Here is a 14,400-nt window from a genome sequence, read left to right as displayed (position 1 = left end):
TGACGATTTCAATAAATATTACATATCTACCCAAACAATGACCTGTAGTGTGTGCAAACTGTGCATTATGCTTTGGAGTGCACAAAAGCCTTCCCAAATCGAATTACTGATTTTCAGTTAGATTCAGTGAACTGCTTAGACAAAGACGGGCAAAACAAATAATCAGGTAAAAAAAAAAAAAAAAAAAGCGAAAAAAAAGAAAGCTGACAATTAAAATAAACAGAAAAAAACTGTAGATGATCTGTAGTATATAGCCAAGGTTAAATGAGTAACCTGATTATCTTCTCTCCAAAACTCTGCAAGGAAAAAATATTACAATATTAGAAATAATGTGGAGAAAGTGTTGCTGAGAAAACTAATTTGAGCACATCTGCAAGACTGTGATTTCAAAAGAGACAAAAAAGGAACAAAAAAAACTAATGATTCTTAAATTGTTTATAAAGGATACTTGTATAATACTATATTTAATCTCTATATACACAGATTAATTAGATCATTACATGATTTATATTTTTTGCCGTTATTACTGGGCTTGCAAGAGATTAAAGTCAGACAAAACATCCCTAAGAGTACCTGGGATGAATTCATCCTGAGACTGGGATCCCTGAGACCCTTGAGAGCCATGGGACCCTTGGGAACCGTGAGCAGATCTGGATAGTCTATGACGGGTTTGCCTCTTTTCCCTCAGAATACGCTGGAAATTAGCAATACGCTCCCTGTGACTGGGATCAGTTGGCTTTCCTTCGTTGACCTCGTCAAGAACATGGTTTTCCCTAATTGGACTTAACCGCACCTCATCTGTACTGAGCACTGGTCCCAGTGGACTTTCAGCCACCCTTGCTGGACAATGGTCTGGTGTTAGGTCAGGATTGGACAGTTCCCCATCTGTTGGACACTCCCCTTTACATTGTGAAATTTCTACAGAGTGATACTCAGTAGGCGTACAGGGAGAGTGGCTTTCTTCAGGGGGGGATGGCTGAAGATTGCATGACAGGTTCTCAGGTGTCTCACCACAGTCCACATAGAATGACGCCTCACTGTCCTCCTTTGGAGTGCCAAATTGAGCGTGATTCTCAGTCAGACTAATGTCTCCCTCTGTAAACTCTGTACTGCTCTGCTCTTCCTTGGGATCACTGGCTTGCCTGACAGGTGACGGAGATGCCTCAGACCCACTGCCATCTTTCACACCTTCAGGACTGGATCCTTCCAACTTTCTTAAAGCACCTTTCAAAGCTGACCTGAAGGTCAGTACAGCCTTGCTAAATGTTGTCACATCAAAACCTACATTAGGAGTCCTGGGTGTGCCCTCAGAACCAATTTCAGAAGACTCCTGTGACAAAGATTCGCCTGCTTCATCCCTGGATATGCTGGGATCTGTCCACTCCTTGTCCAAACTCTCGGCAGACCCCAGATCAAGAGTGTGACCAGATGATGGACAGTCGTCACACGGTGAATGTGGCTCCAGGTAACCATCATCACAGTCTGTTAACAGCACAGTGGAGCAACTCAGGCTCCTGGAAGGCCCACTGTCCAGTTCATTTGCACAGGCATCCATGGTGTGGTAACCTGAACTGCGTGAGTATGGACAATTTGCAGTACAGTTGCAGTCCAGGTTTTCTTCCTCAGTTTGGAGTCTAGGGGGCCTCCAGTCCACCATACTAGAAGAGCTGGAAGGAGAGTTGTAATGAAGTCCAAACAGCAATGACAGATGCTCAGAGCTGTTGTCTGAAGAATGACCCGGAGTGCTGCTTTGTGTCTCCTCTGTGGCACACCTGTCCCAAACACTGAGACAACTGTCTAGCTCTTCTCTACTGTTTGCACAAGAGCAGATGTCCTCTTCACTCCAACCTCCTTCTCCACTTATACTGTGCTGCATATCAGCAGAAAGCCACCTGTCATAATCTGTGTCACCAGAAAGAAAGCCAGCTTCTGGACAGTTGGAACTGTGACAAGATGACAAAGAGCTGGTGCTTTGGTAGTCATTGCCATGATGGAGATCCAGGAAGCAGAGGTCAGGTTTTGTAGGTCCTAGCATGCGCATTTTGGAACTCTGCTCTTGGTTCTCTTGGTGGGTTTGCTGGTCTGAATGACCGACTCTATCAACGTGCCATTGTTCGGATGATCTGTGAGATGCTATAAATCCTAAATCTTTTCCACAGACTTTGCGATCCAACACTGGACTAGTGTCTCTGCAATGAAGAGATGTGATGGCATTCTGTCTACCTAAGCTTCCTCGCCTGATGCGGGGAGTCTGAGAAAGTGGACTAGGATGAGGTGCAGCTGATGCCCCAGAGTACAGCTCACCAATTTCACTAAGCACTGCATCGACACAACAAGATACTTCATCCACTGAGCCTCGCACAGATGTTAGATACAGCCTCAAGTCAGAAATTTCTTCCTGGATCTTATTGATGCCTTTGAGCTCTTTCAGAATATGTTCTACTATGTTACTAGAACCTTGCTCTGCTTTCTCATCCTCCATCTCCTCCTTCTTTTCTTCATATTTGGTCCTTTCAATGAGCCTGGGTATCATAACCTCCAAACCCCCAGTGCTATCCTGGAATTCAGAACCGCTGTTTTTTCCAGACGGGATGAGGTCAGCTTTGCTGCCGGTAGTGTCCACTGATGACAGGTCATGAAGGGAGTTATCTTCTGGCCCGTGTAAGCACTTCTGCAGCGTTTTGCGCAGGCTTTGTCCCACTTTGGGGCTCTGTGACCTCTTCTTCTGCAGGTCTCGCCTCTTGGGCGAGAGGGGAAGTTGCTCTGATTTATAGGGTTCATCCTGACCACTGAGGTGTCCTCTGGGGAACATCCCTGAGAAGTGGCACTCTTAATCAGTTGTTCCCACACATGGACAAACCACTGCCTCAGTAACTCCTCCTTTGAGTGATGTAAGCATAAGATAGGATCTTAAACTTCCAACCATGAATAACAGGAAAAAACTGAATAGTAAGTTATTTTCTCAAAGCAGTGAAAGCTCCAAGCACTGATCTGTATTTGTTGTATGTCAACTAAATTAACTATAGGAATCTCATTAGTAGCCACTTTGGTTGGTGTTCTGCCTTCTCTGTTGTTAAAAACAAAACAAAACAAAACAAAACAAAACAAAACAAAACAAAACAAAACAAAACAAAACAAAAAAAGCAAAAAAAAGCAATCAAACATAATCATTAAACCACCAAAAACTGAAGAAATGTCTTCTGATCTTTCCTCCTGGCAATCAGCTGGAGCACAGCTGCATTCGATGATCAAAAACAGAAGAAAAGTATCAGACAACAAAGCAAAAAATGCATTTTGAAACTATCCATTACTGTAAACATTTAGAAATTTTGGTATTCACAACCCAAAAACAGAAATGTATTTTCTCACCTACCAAATTCACGTCTGATGTCAATTAAACTTGCATAAGTGGAATAAACACTGAGAAAATAAATTAAATATGTTGATTGTTATTCTTGCTAAATGTTAATTTATTAAAATTGTATATTAAGACCACAAGACGAGTCAGTACAGAGAGAAAAGCAAGAAGGAAATCTAACTTCTGACACTGGGATTACAAGGTAGATTTGTTTCAGTCGGTAATCAGCAAACTATGGCCATGTACTTTATATATTTGCTTTAAAAATGTGACAGAATGCTTACTTATTTTAAGACAAAACAGTAAATTTAATATATTTTAGCACACAAGGAATCCTACATATATATTTGAGGCCAGTGTGCGAGAATACACTTTTCTGTACAGTACAGACATGTGATAGACAGTATTGCTTTATCCAGTCTCCTCTGAGTCAGAGTGGCAACTTGCAGAATGAACACCATGCAGCTGCTTAGATCTCTGTAATTAGGATGCTTTGGAAAGACAGCACGGTAATTAGATGACAGGTCAATTCTCTCCTCTAAGGCCATGTCACTCTTTTAGACCCATACCAGCTGCACGGCTTGATAGCTCTGACCCATTGCCTACAGTGTAAACACCACAGGGATTATTGAATAGCTCAAAAATGCAACATAAATATATCTGATGGCATTACATAATCTGGGAAAGTACGCAGTTTGATTGTAAACACAGTCTTGTTTACAAAACAGAAAGGGCAGAGGTTGAGCAATTATATAGATATGTCTCTTAACCTCCCTCCATTTAGTCTTAGTAAATAATCACCACACATTTTTTTGTCCACTCTGAGTCACCGTTGAGATAATCTTATTAGGAATTTGGAAAATCGAATTGAATTTACAGTCAAAATTATTTTGAAACTTTTCACACTTTAACTCAATTGACTATATCTCATATCTCTGTTTCTTTAATTACAATATTTCTGTAACCTCTGTAACAATATGGTCCTATAGACTTGGCAATGTGTCCTAATTTGTTTTTTTAAAAACCTGCATATAAGTTTTAATTACAGCCTTAAACAAACTAACCCTAAACACACAACATCATGTTTTTAAACTGTCTGGCCCAAGAATGATCCATGCTAATTTCTGCTAGTTTTCTCCACAGTTTGATGTGATGACAATTATTTAGTAAATTTATTTTATAAGATAACATAATAAATTAGATAACTGCAATGTTCCTTCTTTTTAGTTTTGGTAAGAGGATATCCTGTTCAACTGAGTTATCTCAGAGAATGAATAGCTGCTAACTATGTTAACCCACCCCTGCAAAGGAGGTCTCCAATAAGCATTTGAGAATTGAAGGTGTGTGTCAGCATTATGCTTCTCATTAAAATATCATTTCTACATGTTCTGTCATTTCTGACGACTTATTTAATAAATAAACATGAACAGGAATATGTGGCTTTAACACATTTGTTGCGTAACACATTACATACCAAATAATGTTAAAAAGCCTATTCAGATACACTTCTGAGGACCACTGGAACAGCCATGATCCACTGTATGTGCACTCTAATAGTCAGAATAGTTATTTGTTAACTGTCCAGGATAAAGACAGGTTGAGGGGCTGGTTGGGGTCAAAACCATTTTCCAGGCCAGTCGTAGCAATGGCCTGCAGCAGTCTCTTTTCTCTCCTTACTAAATGGTTTGTGGCCTGTATTAAAAAAAAAAAAAAAAAGACTTCTTGCTTTTGAAGTTTTTAAGTTGACTCCTTGTCAAAGGATGGCATTTGGTATTAAAATTTAGAACAACTGAGAACTGAAACAAGATGAAGTTAAGTGGAAGTACTAAGATTACTAAGATCTTTTCTACGTAAACCGACCAAAGGAAAGTTAGGTGTGTTACTAAGCGTTATTTAATCAGAGTCTACACAAACTTCAGACTATGTGCATAAAATAGAAATATATATAAAAATGTAAGCCTTACCTTACAGGAAAAAATTATAATCATAAACAACCTGTAGATATCATCTTTCAAGATCAATTAAATCCACATAGATGGTCCGTGATGGTAAAGTGAGTTTTGTCAAAAATGTATCCTCAGGTATATTACTGAATGTCTTGCTCTGTCTCAATCAAACCAACAGATCTTCTTTAACTGACAGAGACCCAGAGTTGCTGAATCCTTCATTTCTACCAGTAGAACGGCAAAGACGACAGCGGTATACCACAGTCACACAGCAGTTCACCCTCAGTTAAGTAGCCATCTGTACTTCCCTCCCACCCTCTTACATGCTTTCTCTGCTCTCTCTCCTTCTGTCCTCTGGCAATATATTCCAGCACAAGGCTAATCTGAGGCTGTAAGAGTGCCAGCTCTCAATTTCATTCACTCTTTTTTTCTGTTTCCACATCTGCCTGCTGCTGCAATTCCCGATATTTCTCTTTCAATTCATAAAATTCCTTGTTTGTAACTAAAACCATGTAACTACAACCATCCTTAATAAACATACCAGCACCACTGCTTTTCCTGATTTCTTTGCTTATCTATCTTACTGATGCAAAAATGTAAAAAGAAAAGAGTTTCTATTTAAAGCTTGAACTCAGTCATATCAAATATAGCTATTGAAACTGATACTGGAAATGGGTCTGGCAGCCAGTTCTAATTCCTGCTCTGGGTTTGCCTGTGTGTCCCTCTGCCAAAAATTCTCGAGGAAACTATAAACACGCTGCACATCTCGTCTCTTTGTTTTCTGAATGCACACAAGCATGTGAAGATGTTTTACAGTGTCACGTCTATCATCCTTATTATGCTGGTCACTGTGACACTGCTTGACAGATTAACAGCCAATTCTAATTCATTACAGTTTTTTCAGCATTTTGCCTTGTGTCGTGTTTCCCTAAGTCCTGTAATAAATGGCACTTAGGCAGCTTTCACCTTGCTTTCCATTTATACTCATGCCTTCAATCAGCCATCATTTATTGTACATGTTCTTCTCAACCAGTCCATGAAAACCAATCATTATAATGGAGCCAAGCGATGGCTACCAGAGCTACTCCTTTACTGCCACGCCATAAAACGATTAATCAAGGGGATGAGTCCCAGTTAGCTGAGGGATTGTGATGTTTTCATTCTGACCACCCCCTAAAGATTTCCAATTGGACGTGATGCAGGATTACATTCAGCATTTGTTTACATGTGCTAGATACACATTCTTCAGACATCTCCTCACCACTTACATCCTTCCCTGTCACTATATTGTTCAAACACTGGCACAAGTCACTTGCCAATTATTTTTTGTCATGCCCAAGAAATAAAGAAGGTTAGATCATGGTTTAATCCTAAATTTCATTTAAAAAAAAGGCACTGCTTTAACAGATTCTGATAAAATGCAGTAATGATCTTTAACTAGATATGACACAAACTGACCAATTAGTCAAACATTGTGGACATCATTCGCAGTGGAACATGAAAGGGATTCCCATGAGTGAACCATCCATTAATGCAAATTATAGTTCCCTGAAGCAATGATTGACAGACCTAACTCAACAGAGGGACTGTGCGCTTTAGCCTCACAATTACAGTGCTGTGAGAAGAGATCAAGTTAACCACTGAAGACTGAGACAGAGAGAGGGAGAGAAGGAAGAGACTGAGTATCTAAAATGAGCTGCAAATATTACAAAGATTGGGCTGCATCATCTCACCTCTCTATTTAAGCAGCATGTGTTTGTTGGACAGTTGTAGCACAGAAGAGGAAGCTTATAACCAGATAGATACAATTAAAATATGCGTGGCAGGAAATGTATGGGTGGGCGAAACTAAATCAGAGTCACTCCCTTAACCTGACTATGATTTATGGGGTGTCTTGGATGAGGCATTGAATACTGAGTAGTTCCACTGGTGGTGATCAGAGGCTATGAGAGGTCTGTCTGTTTAATCATAAGTTATTATTGCGTGTAACCATGAGGGCACACAGGAGCACAGGCTTTGTTGCAAAATTCAAATGACAGAGACATTGCAGTTATTATTTGATTCTAATACATCTGAGTGCATCTTCTTAAACAACCAGAGAGGTTCAACTCAACCACTTTCAAAGAATTGGAAGTGTCTGTACATGTCTGTGTATGCATATGTGTATTGTTTGTGTGTTAGGAAGGAAGAAGATGGCAAGAAAGATTAAAGCGTTATGAGAGGTCAGACATTGGTAGAGGAACTGAAGTGGACCAGTGCATACCTCCCGGAGCTGAACCCTGACTTTGTTGATAGCCTTCAACCATCGAACGCGGGATGGGGAAAAGGGTAATGGCGGCCCGTCATCATGGAACCTGGGTAACATGAATTTACAAGTTAGTGGCAGAAACAGATGGAGAAAATCTCTCAATTCCTATGCATTTTCACGATAGCAAACACAAAGCTAAGTTGAATTCTGAACAAAAACAGTACCTTAGAAGTTTAGAGGACCCTCTCCCTGCTGGGGTGTCATTTTTCAGACTCCGTCCTACTTCAGGGGACAGCCTATGTATCTCCTGCTCACCAACCGTAGAGTGTCCATTGGTGGGAAGATGTCCGTTTGTGCGCGACTGTCCATTGGTGGAGGGGTGAAAGCCAGTACTGTGGTAGGAGTGGAATGACTCCTCCAATTCTGAGCCTCCAGTGCTCTCCTGGCCTGTCTCACTAAGCTGGGAGCTGGTCTGGCTCAGGTTTCCTGATGACCCAAAACGACTACTTTCCACTGGACTAAAATGGTGAGAGAGGAAAGTTTTCAGTGTCAAGATACTTTTGTTTAGATCAGATCTGGCTGAAAAAAACTATTTCTAAATATTTTTGTTGTTTGTATTTTTCCTCTAGCAAAGGCTAGACGAGTGGAGTTTGTTACATAAAACTGTCTTTAACTATTGTGATTTTAAAAATAGTTTCAATGTTTTTTTATACTGCTGAAAAAAATCAATACAAATAATAGTTTCTGGGCTGTAATAAACCCCACTCATCTATTAAGAATAATTTACAAACACTGTTTAACTATTTAGCAAAGGTCTACATTTATCAATGTTCTCTCTAAAGAATTAATTGGTATAGTATATGGACACCACATCATTCCCAAAAAAGACAGCCAACCTTGCAGGGAGGCATTGCATGTTGAAAAATAATGACAATGTAAATTTAAAACATATGAGTAAACTCAAGATTGTGGTGTGAAGTATAAAATGCCCCTGTAACTTCTAGTCTTTACTAAATGATGTACTTCTGCACACAATTACATCTGCATATCTCATTGTCATTTCCTGTCATATTGCTTTCCTTTCACCTGTCCACATGACAAAACACATAAGCTTATTAAGCTTATAAAGACAGCGGGCTAAAGTACAGATGTATGTGAACAATAAAATATGCAGAGATAATCTGTGTTTGAAATTTTACCTTTTATAAAGTGGCATTTCATAACTCATTTCATTTTTATGGGATAAGTGCAGGTATTTGGTTAAATGGATTTTAAATTTTTATTTTACTTTATCAGATAAAATAATGTTTACCACATAAAATAATACACAACACAAATTAGAATTCCATGGTCAAACAAAATTTACATTATTTGTAATGTCGCAGACAGTTATGATTATATTTGATATAAAAACATACCTCTTAACAAACTAAAGAGGCAATAAAATTTGTTGCCACACAGATGCCAACACATTTGCATTTGTTGTGGATATTATTCCAGCTGTGCATAAATATGACTACAATAAAAATTAACATAATTTGAGTATAGAAGTTCAGGCAAACCATAATCACTCTCCATCAGAGGAGTGGCACAGAAAACAATTTCTCTTAAATAAACTAACTAATGATTATGTTCATTTATTTGTGAATTGCCCATTATTGTAAAAATATGCAAATTTTGTTTTGGAATTCTGTTTTGAATGATGCATGACATTATGGAGATGCTACACACTAAATACGCATATCAAAGAGTAAACACAGGCAAACACATACATTTTTCAAACTAAAAATTAAATAAGGAGAATGGATTGCAGAGCTGGACAGGGAATGCATTTTTTCCAAAATGTCAATGAGGTAATGCCATTTATTATGCTTTTACTAGCCTTTTTGCATTCAATAGATCCTTCTCGGACTGGTTGTCCAGTTGCACTCCAGAGGTAGGACCTGCAGAGGGGTCTGTTTCTACAAGATTTTCCTTCTCCTTTGGGGTCAGGGATGCTGAAGGATCTACTTCAGGAGTGGAGATGCAAATCTGGGGGTTTGCTACATCATCTGTGTAACCTACCAATTCAGGTTTTTGGGCATCAGATGTTGGAACCTTTTGATCAGTATGTGTTTGACCACTTGTTGGTGTGCTGATAGGTTTAGGTTGTGATGTTACAGCTGGGACAGTTTGTGGCTTAGGTGGCTCTGCCTGCCAAGGAAAACTTATCTTTGTCCCAAATAATGAAGTGGTGGGTGGCTCTTGTTTTCCAGCGACAGGTTTATCCTCTTGAAATAGCCCTCCAGAAAGCGTCTTTAATCCTGACAATAGACTACTGCCTGCTTCTGTTTGAGGCACTGATGGAGCACCAGATGGCATAGTTGGTGAAAACAGGGATCCAAGTGATTTTCCTGCATCACTTTGTGTTGAAATAAACCCAAACAGAGACTTGGCCTGAGGTGGTTCTGCATTAGTGGGCAATTGATTAAGTTGAGGCGCTGTATTAGTTTCTGCTTGTTGGTTATTAGGTGGGACTGATTTGTCACTTTCTTTACTCTCAGGGTCGCCCTTAATGACCATTGGCTTCTCATGTATCACTTCTCCCTCAACAGTTGACCTTTCTTTTTCAGTGTTATCCACCTGATGGGTGAGGCCACATGTAGCGCTTACTGAAGCACTTGTGACAGAACAGGTTTCTGGACAAGCTGCCTCAGATGCCACAGCACTACTACTTGATAGGCAGCCAGATTTTACTTGATTGTTATCTGGTAAGGCTGAGTCCACCATTTGATCTGTACCAGTGTCAGTGGTAGATGAAGTGACTTTTGGTGTCACACTTTCATTCTTAATATGTGGCTGTGGAGTAGTGCTAGTGGTTGGCTTGGGCTCAGTAGACACTGGCTCAGATGACTTAGGTGGCTGTCCCATAGCCCCAAATAAAGATCCGCCTATGCCCCCAAGAATTGAAGATCCAGTCTGTGACCCTGCAGATGGGGCAGTAACTCCTCCAAATACTCCTCCAAGTATAGAACCACCTGGCTGTGCTGTTGCTGCAGATCCTCCAAACATCCCACCCAGCAAGGATCCACCAGTTGGGGGACCTGCAGACTTGGCAGTGGATCCTCCTCCAAACATCCCACCTAATATTGACCCTCCAGTGGTGGGGGCGGTGGTTTGAGGAGCAGACTGTGGAGCAGACCCTTTGAATAAACCTCCAAGTAATGATCCTCCTGTCTGGGGAGCTGCTGTTTGAGTGTTGGAACCTCCAAAAATCCCCCCCAATAGTGATGCTCCAGTCTGACCAGAAGCAGCTTGAGGTCCAGCTCCTCCCAGTCCAAAAAGTGAGTTCTTCTGCTGTTGCTGAGAGCCTTCAGTGGGAGCAGCTGTTGGTTTGAAAAGGGAGGACACAAAACCTGTAACCGTATCTGCTGATGAGTCACCAACCAGCTTCTCTGGCTCTGGAGGTTTTTGTTGTCCCTGAACCACAGGACTTACTGACTGAGTGGCTGGTGTTTCCTTGTCAACTTTAGATAGAACTGTATCTTGACTTGATTGACCAACCACAAGCTCTGGTCTTGCAGGATGTTGTTCTGGAGCACAGATTTCAGATTCTTTAGGCTGATTATCTTTGGCTAAAGTAGTTGGCTTGTCTGCATCTTGGCATTTAACTTCTTCAGTGACACTGCCATCAGATTTGCTCAAGCTTTCCTCAAGACACTGGACCGTAGCATCAGGGTGTTGTAGTGTTTCTACCTCCTCTTTGCTTTTGGTATTAGCATCAATTACAGACATTTGAGGACCAGCTGGAGCTGAATCAGGTTTAGTGTCATCAGTGGGTTTTGGTAGAACAGTTACAGCTGAGGTAGTGTCTGCAGTTAACATTTTATTGTTGTCATTAGATGTTGGTGTAGCAGTTGGCTTGTCAGCAGTGGGTGTTGCAGGTGTAACAGATCCTCCAAACACTGAAAGCAAACTTTTACCAGGCATCTCATTAGGAACAGAGGCTCCAGGTAAGATACCTCCCAGAGGAGATGTACCAGTAGCTGCTTGAGAAGATGACCCTCCCAACATACCTCCCAATATAGAGCTACTATTTTGGGGTGTTGAAGTTTGAGTGGCAGCCCCACCAAAGATTGAACTGATGGACCCACTAGTCTGAGATGATGTAGTTGAAGCTGCAGATCCTCCAAAAATCCCTCCCAAAATAGACCCTCCAGTCTGAGATCCAACAGCCTGGGGAGCTGATCCGCCAAATAAGCCACCAAGTAAGGATGACCCTGGCTGAGGTCCTCCTGTCTGAGAAGTAGAGCCTCCAGTCTTAGTAGGACTAACTTGAGGAGCAGTCTGAGGTGCAGACCCTCCAAATAAACCACCTAGTAATGATCCTCCTGTTTGAGAAGCTGGTGTTTGGGGTGAAGAGCCTCCAAACATTGCCCCCAGTAGAGAACTTCCAGGCTGTGAAGGGGGCTGGGGGACCGGACCCCCAAACACAGAGAACAAACCTTTGGCTGGTGGCTCCTTAGGTCCTGATGATCCAGGTGCAGACCCAGGCGCAGTAGGTAAAGGTCCTGTTGGTCTAGCACTAGGCTCAGTGCTGGGCCCTGAAAATAATGAAAGTAAACCTTTTCCTGGACCATCGCAAATGAAGGATGAAGCCTGTGGCCCAGATCCACTCATCATAGACAACAGACCAGAAGATGGTGGTTCTTTATGAGGAGCAGGATCCTGGGATGCACTTTCTGTGCTTGATTCCTTTCGCACAGTGACACATTCTGACTTTGTTTCCACAGATGCAATATCAGAGCCTTTAGTTGTGGTGTCCACTTTATATGAATTTGTGTTATCTACAGTAATATCAGTGGATGGGCTAGCATTCATTTCACTGGAGTTAGTACTAACACTGCTCTTTGAGACTTCACTTGATGTTCCACTGATAGTTGCTGCCACAGGTGCATGGCTACTGGAAACAGATGAAATTTGGGAAGAACCTTGTTGCAAATTAATAGCTGATGGCTCTTTGGTAGTAGTTACAACAGCAGATGAATTAGGAATTTGTTGTGGAGGTGTCATAACATCATTAAAAACAGAGAGTATGCTCTTTGCAGGTTCTTTGGGTGCTGCAGTCCCTGGTGTAGATGACACATTTGTACTTGCACCAGCTCCAGGTGTTTGAGGAGTACTGGGGCTGCCAAACATGGAGAACAGAGCTTTTCTTGGACTTTCAGAGGTAGACAAGCCACCCAATATCCCCCCAAGAACAGAATTGGCTGGTTGCCCTTGTGCTTGAGGTTGTGCCTGAGGTTCACCTTGTTGAGTTTGTGATTGTGCTACTCTTTGTTGAGATGATGTTGCTGGCGACTGAGGTTGTGGAGGACTGGGTTCACTAAACATTGACAACAATCCCTTCATTGGGCTTTCAGTTGAACTTGATGACCCAGGCAGAATTCCCCCTAGAATAGAACCTGTTTGAGTTTGGGACTGTTGGGTACTGGGGCCACCAAACATGGAGAGGAATCCTGTAGATGGGGGGTCTTTTGGAGGAACAGTTTCCTGTTGAGGTGCCTCAGCAGTAGGCTTGGTTTGAGGAGGAGCCTGAGGAGGACTTGATCCCCCAAACAATGTTAATAAACTTTTGCCAAGTGATTCCTGCTGAGGTGGTTGTGGAGCTGGACCTGGAGGATGTGATCTAGGCAAGGGCCCAGTTTTAGGTGCAGCTTGTGGAGGATTTGGCCCACTAAAGATTGATAATATGCTTTTACCAAGGGATTCTTCTTGTGGAGCTGTAGCTGATGCAGGTGTTTGAGGTGCGGGTCCAGACTGAGCAGTTGCTGCTGATCCTGTCAGCATTTCTCCAATCGAAAATCCAAAAAGTCCACCAGATGGTTTAGTTCCTGCTTCCTGTTTTGTCTGTTCTGTAGGTGGCATCGTTTCTGATCGGCTTGTAGCAGGGCCTGTGGAAGAATTGGGAGAAAATACTTGGGATATACTTTTGTTTGGGGTTTGGGTCTGTGGGCGAGAGGTACCACTTTGGTCCATTGTTTGTTGTCTTTGTATACCCTTAGGTTTAGATGCTGATGTCAGAGAACCTTCGGTTACACTAGGTTTCATTTGCTGGTTTTGTGGTGGAGAGGGCTCAGTACTAAACAGGCTGCTAATTGATCCAAACAGATTTGACACTCCTGTAGCCTCTTTATTTGTTGGAGCAGTGCCTGGTAAGGAAGCAGTGCTGCCAGTTTTGCTCTGCTGATTGGGAGATGTCTGAGAAGATTTCTGGGGATCTGGCTTGGTTTCCTCTATGCGTACTGCAGATTTCAGAAAGTTCATGAAGCCTACTTGTGGTTGTTCAGACGGTTTCTCCACCGGTATATCTGCTGGTTTATCAGTTGCAAGCTCACCATGAGGTACAGGTTTAAAAAGAGACTCTTTTGATCCTGCAGGCAACGTGACATTGGACTGCGTTGATGGGGCCGCTTGATGTACCATGGTAGTCTGACGTGAAAGTCTAGGTTTCTGTGAAGTTATATGTGATTGTGTAGGGGGAGTCACTTGAGCAGTTGTTGGTACTGAGGGTAAAATTCTTCCCTGTTTGCTAGCTGGCATTTGCATTTGTTGTTTAACATTTTCTGGCTGAGTCACAGCAGCAGTAGACTCATCTTTAATGATCTTGGACTTCAGGCTTTGGAAACCTGATGAAACAATGTTCTTAGAATGTTTGTCAGGAGCTTGATCAGAGGATGATTTGCTAGTTTTGTTCAGTTCCACTTGTGATGTTTTGCCCACAAAAGATGATATGAGGGAAGAAATCTTTTTGACTTGACGATTAGGTTGTTCTTCTCCTGGAGACACTCTCCTTCTCCATTCCTCCT

General features: G+C 41.7%; 1 protein-coding gene across 4 annotated transcripts in view; it reads right to left on the bottom strand.

Moving 5' to 3' along the window:
* Positions 1-14,400, bottom strand: part of LOC121195432 (protein unc-13 homolog B-like) — a 61,584-nt gene that overhangs the window by 20,696 nt on the left and 26,488 nt on the right. For all 4 annotated transcript variants that reach the window (XM_041058892.1, XM_041058894.1, XM_041058895.1 and 1 more), the window contains exons 9-10: positions 7,777-8,070; positions 7,568-7,658 (exon numbers count right to left, since the gene is read on the bottom strand). In XM_041058892.1, coding sequence (XP_040914826.1) covers positions 7,568-7,658; positions 7,777-8,070 — 385 coding nt within the window. The remainder of the gene's footprint in view (positions 1-7,567; positions 7,659-7,776; positions 8,071-14,400) is intronic.

Source organism: Toxotes jaculatrix, chromosome 16 (genome assembly GCF_017976425.1).
Source record: "Toxotes jaculatrix isolate fToxJac2 chromosome 16, fToxJac2.pri, whole genome shotgun sequence".
Lineage (NCBI taxonomy): Eukaryota > Metazoa > Chordata > Actinopteri > Toxotidae > Toxotes > Toxotes jaculatrix.
This window is presented reverse-complemented; position numbering and strand designations above follow the sequence as displayed.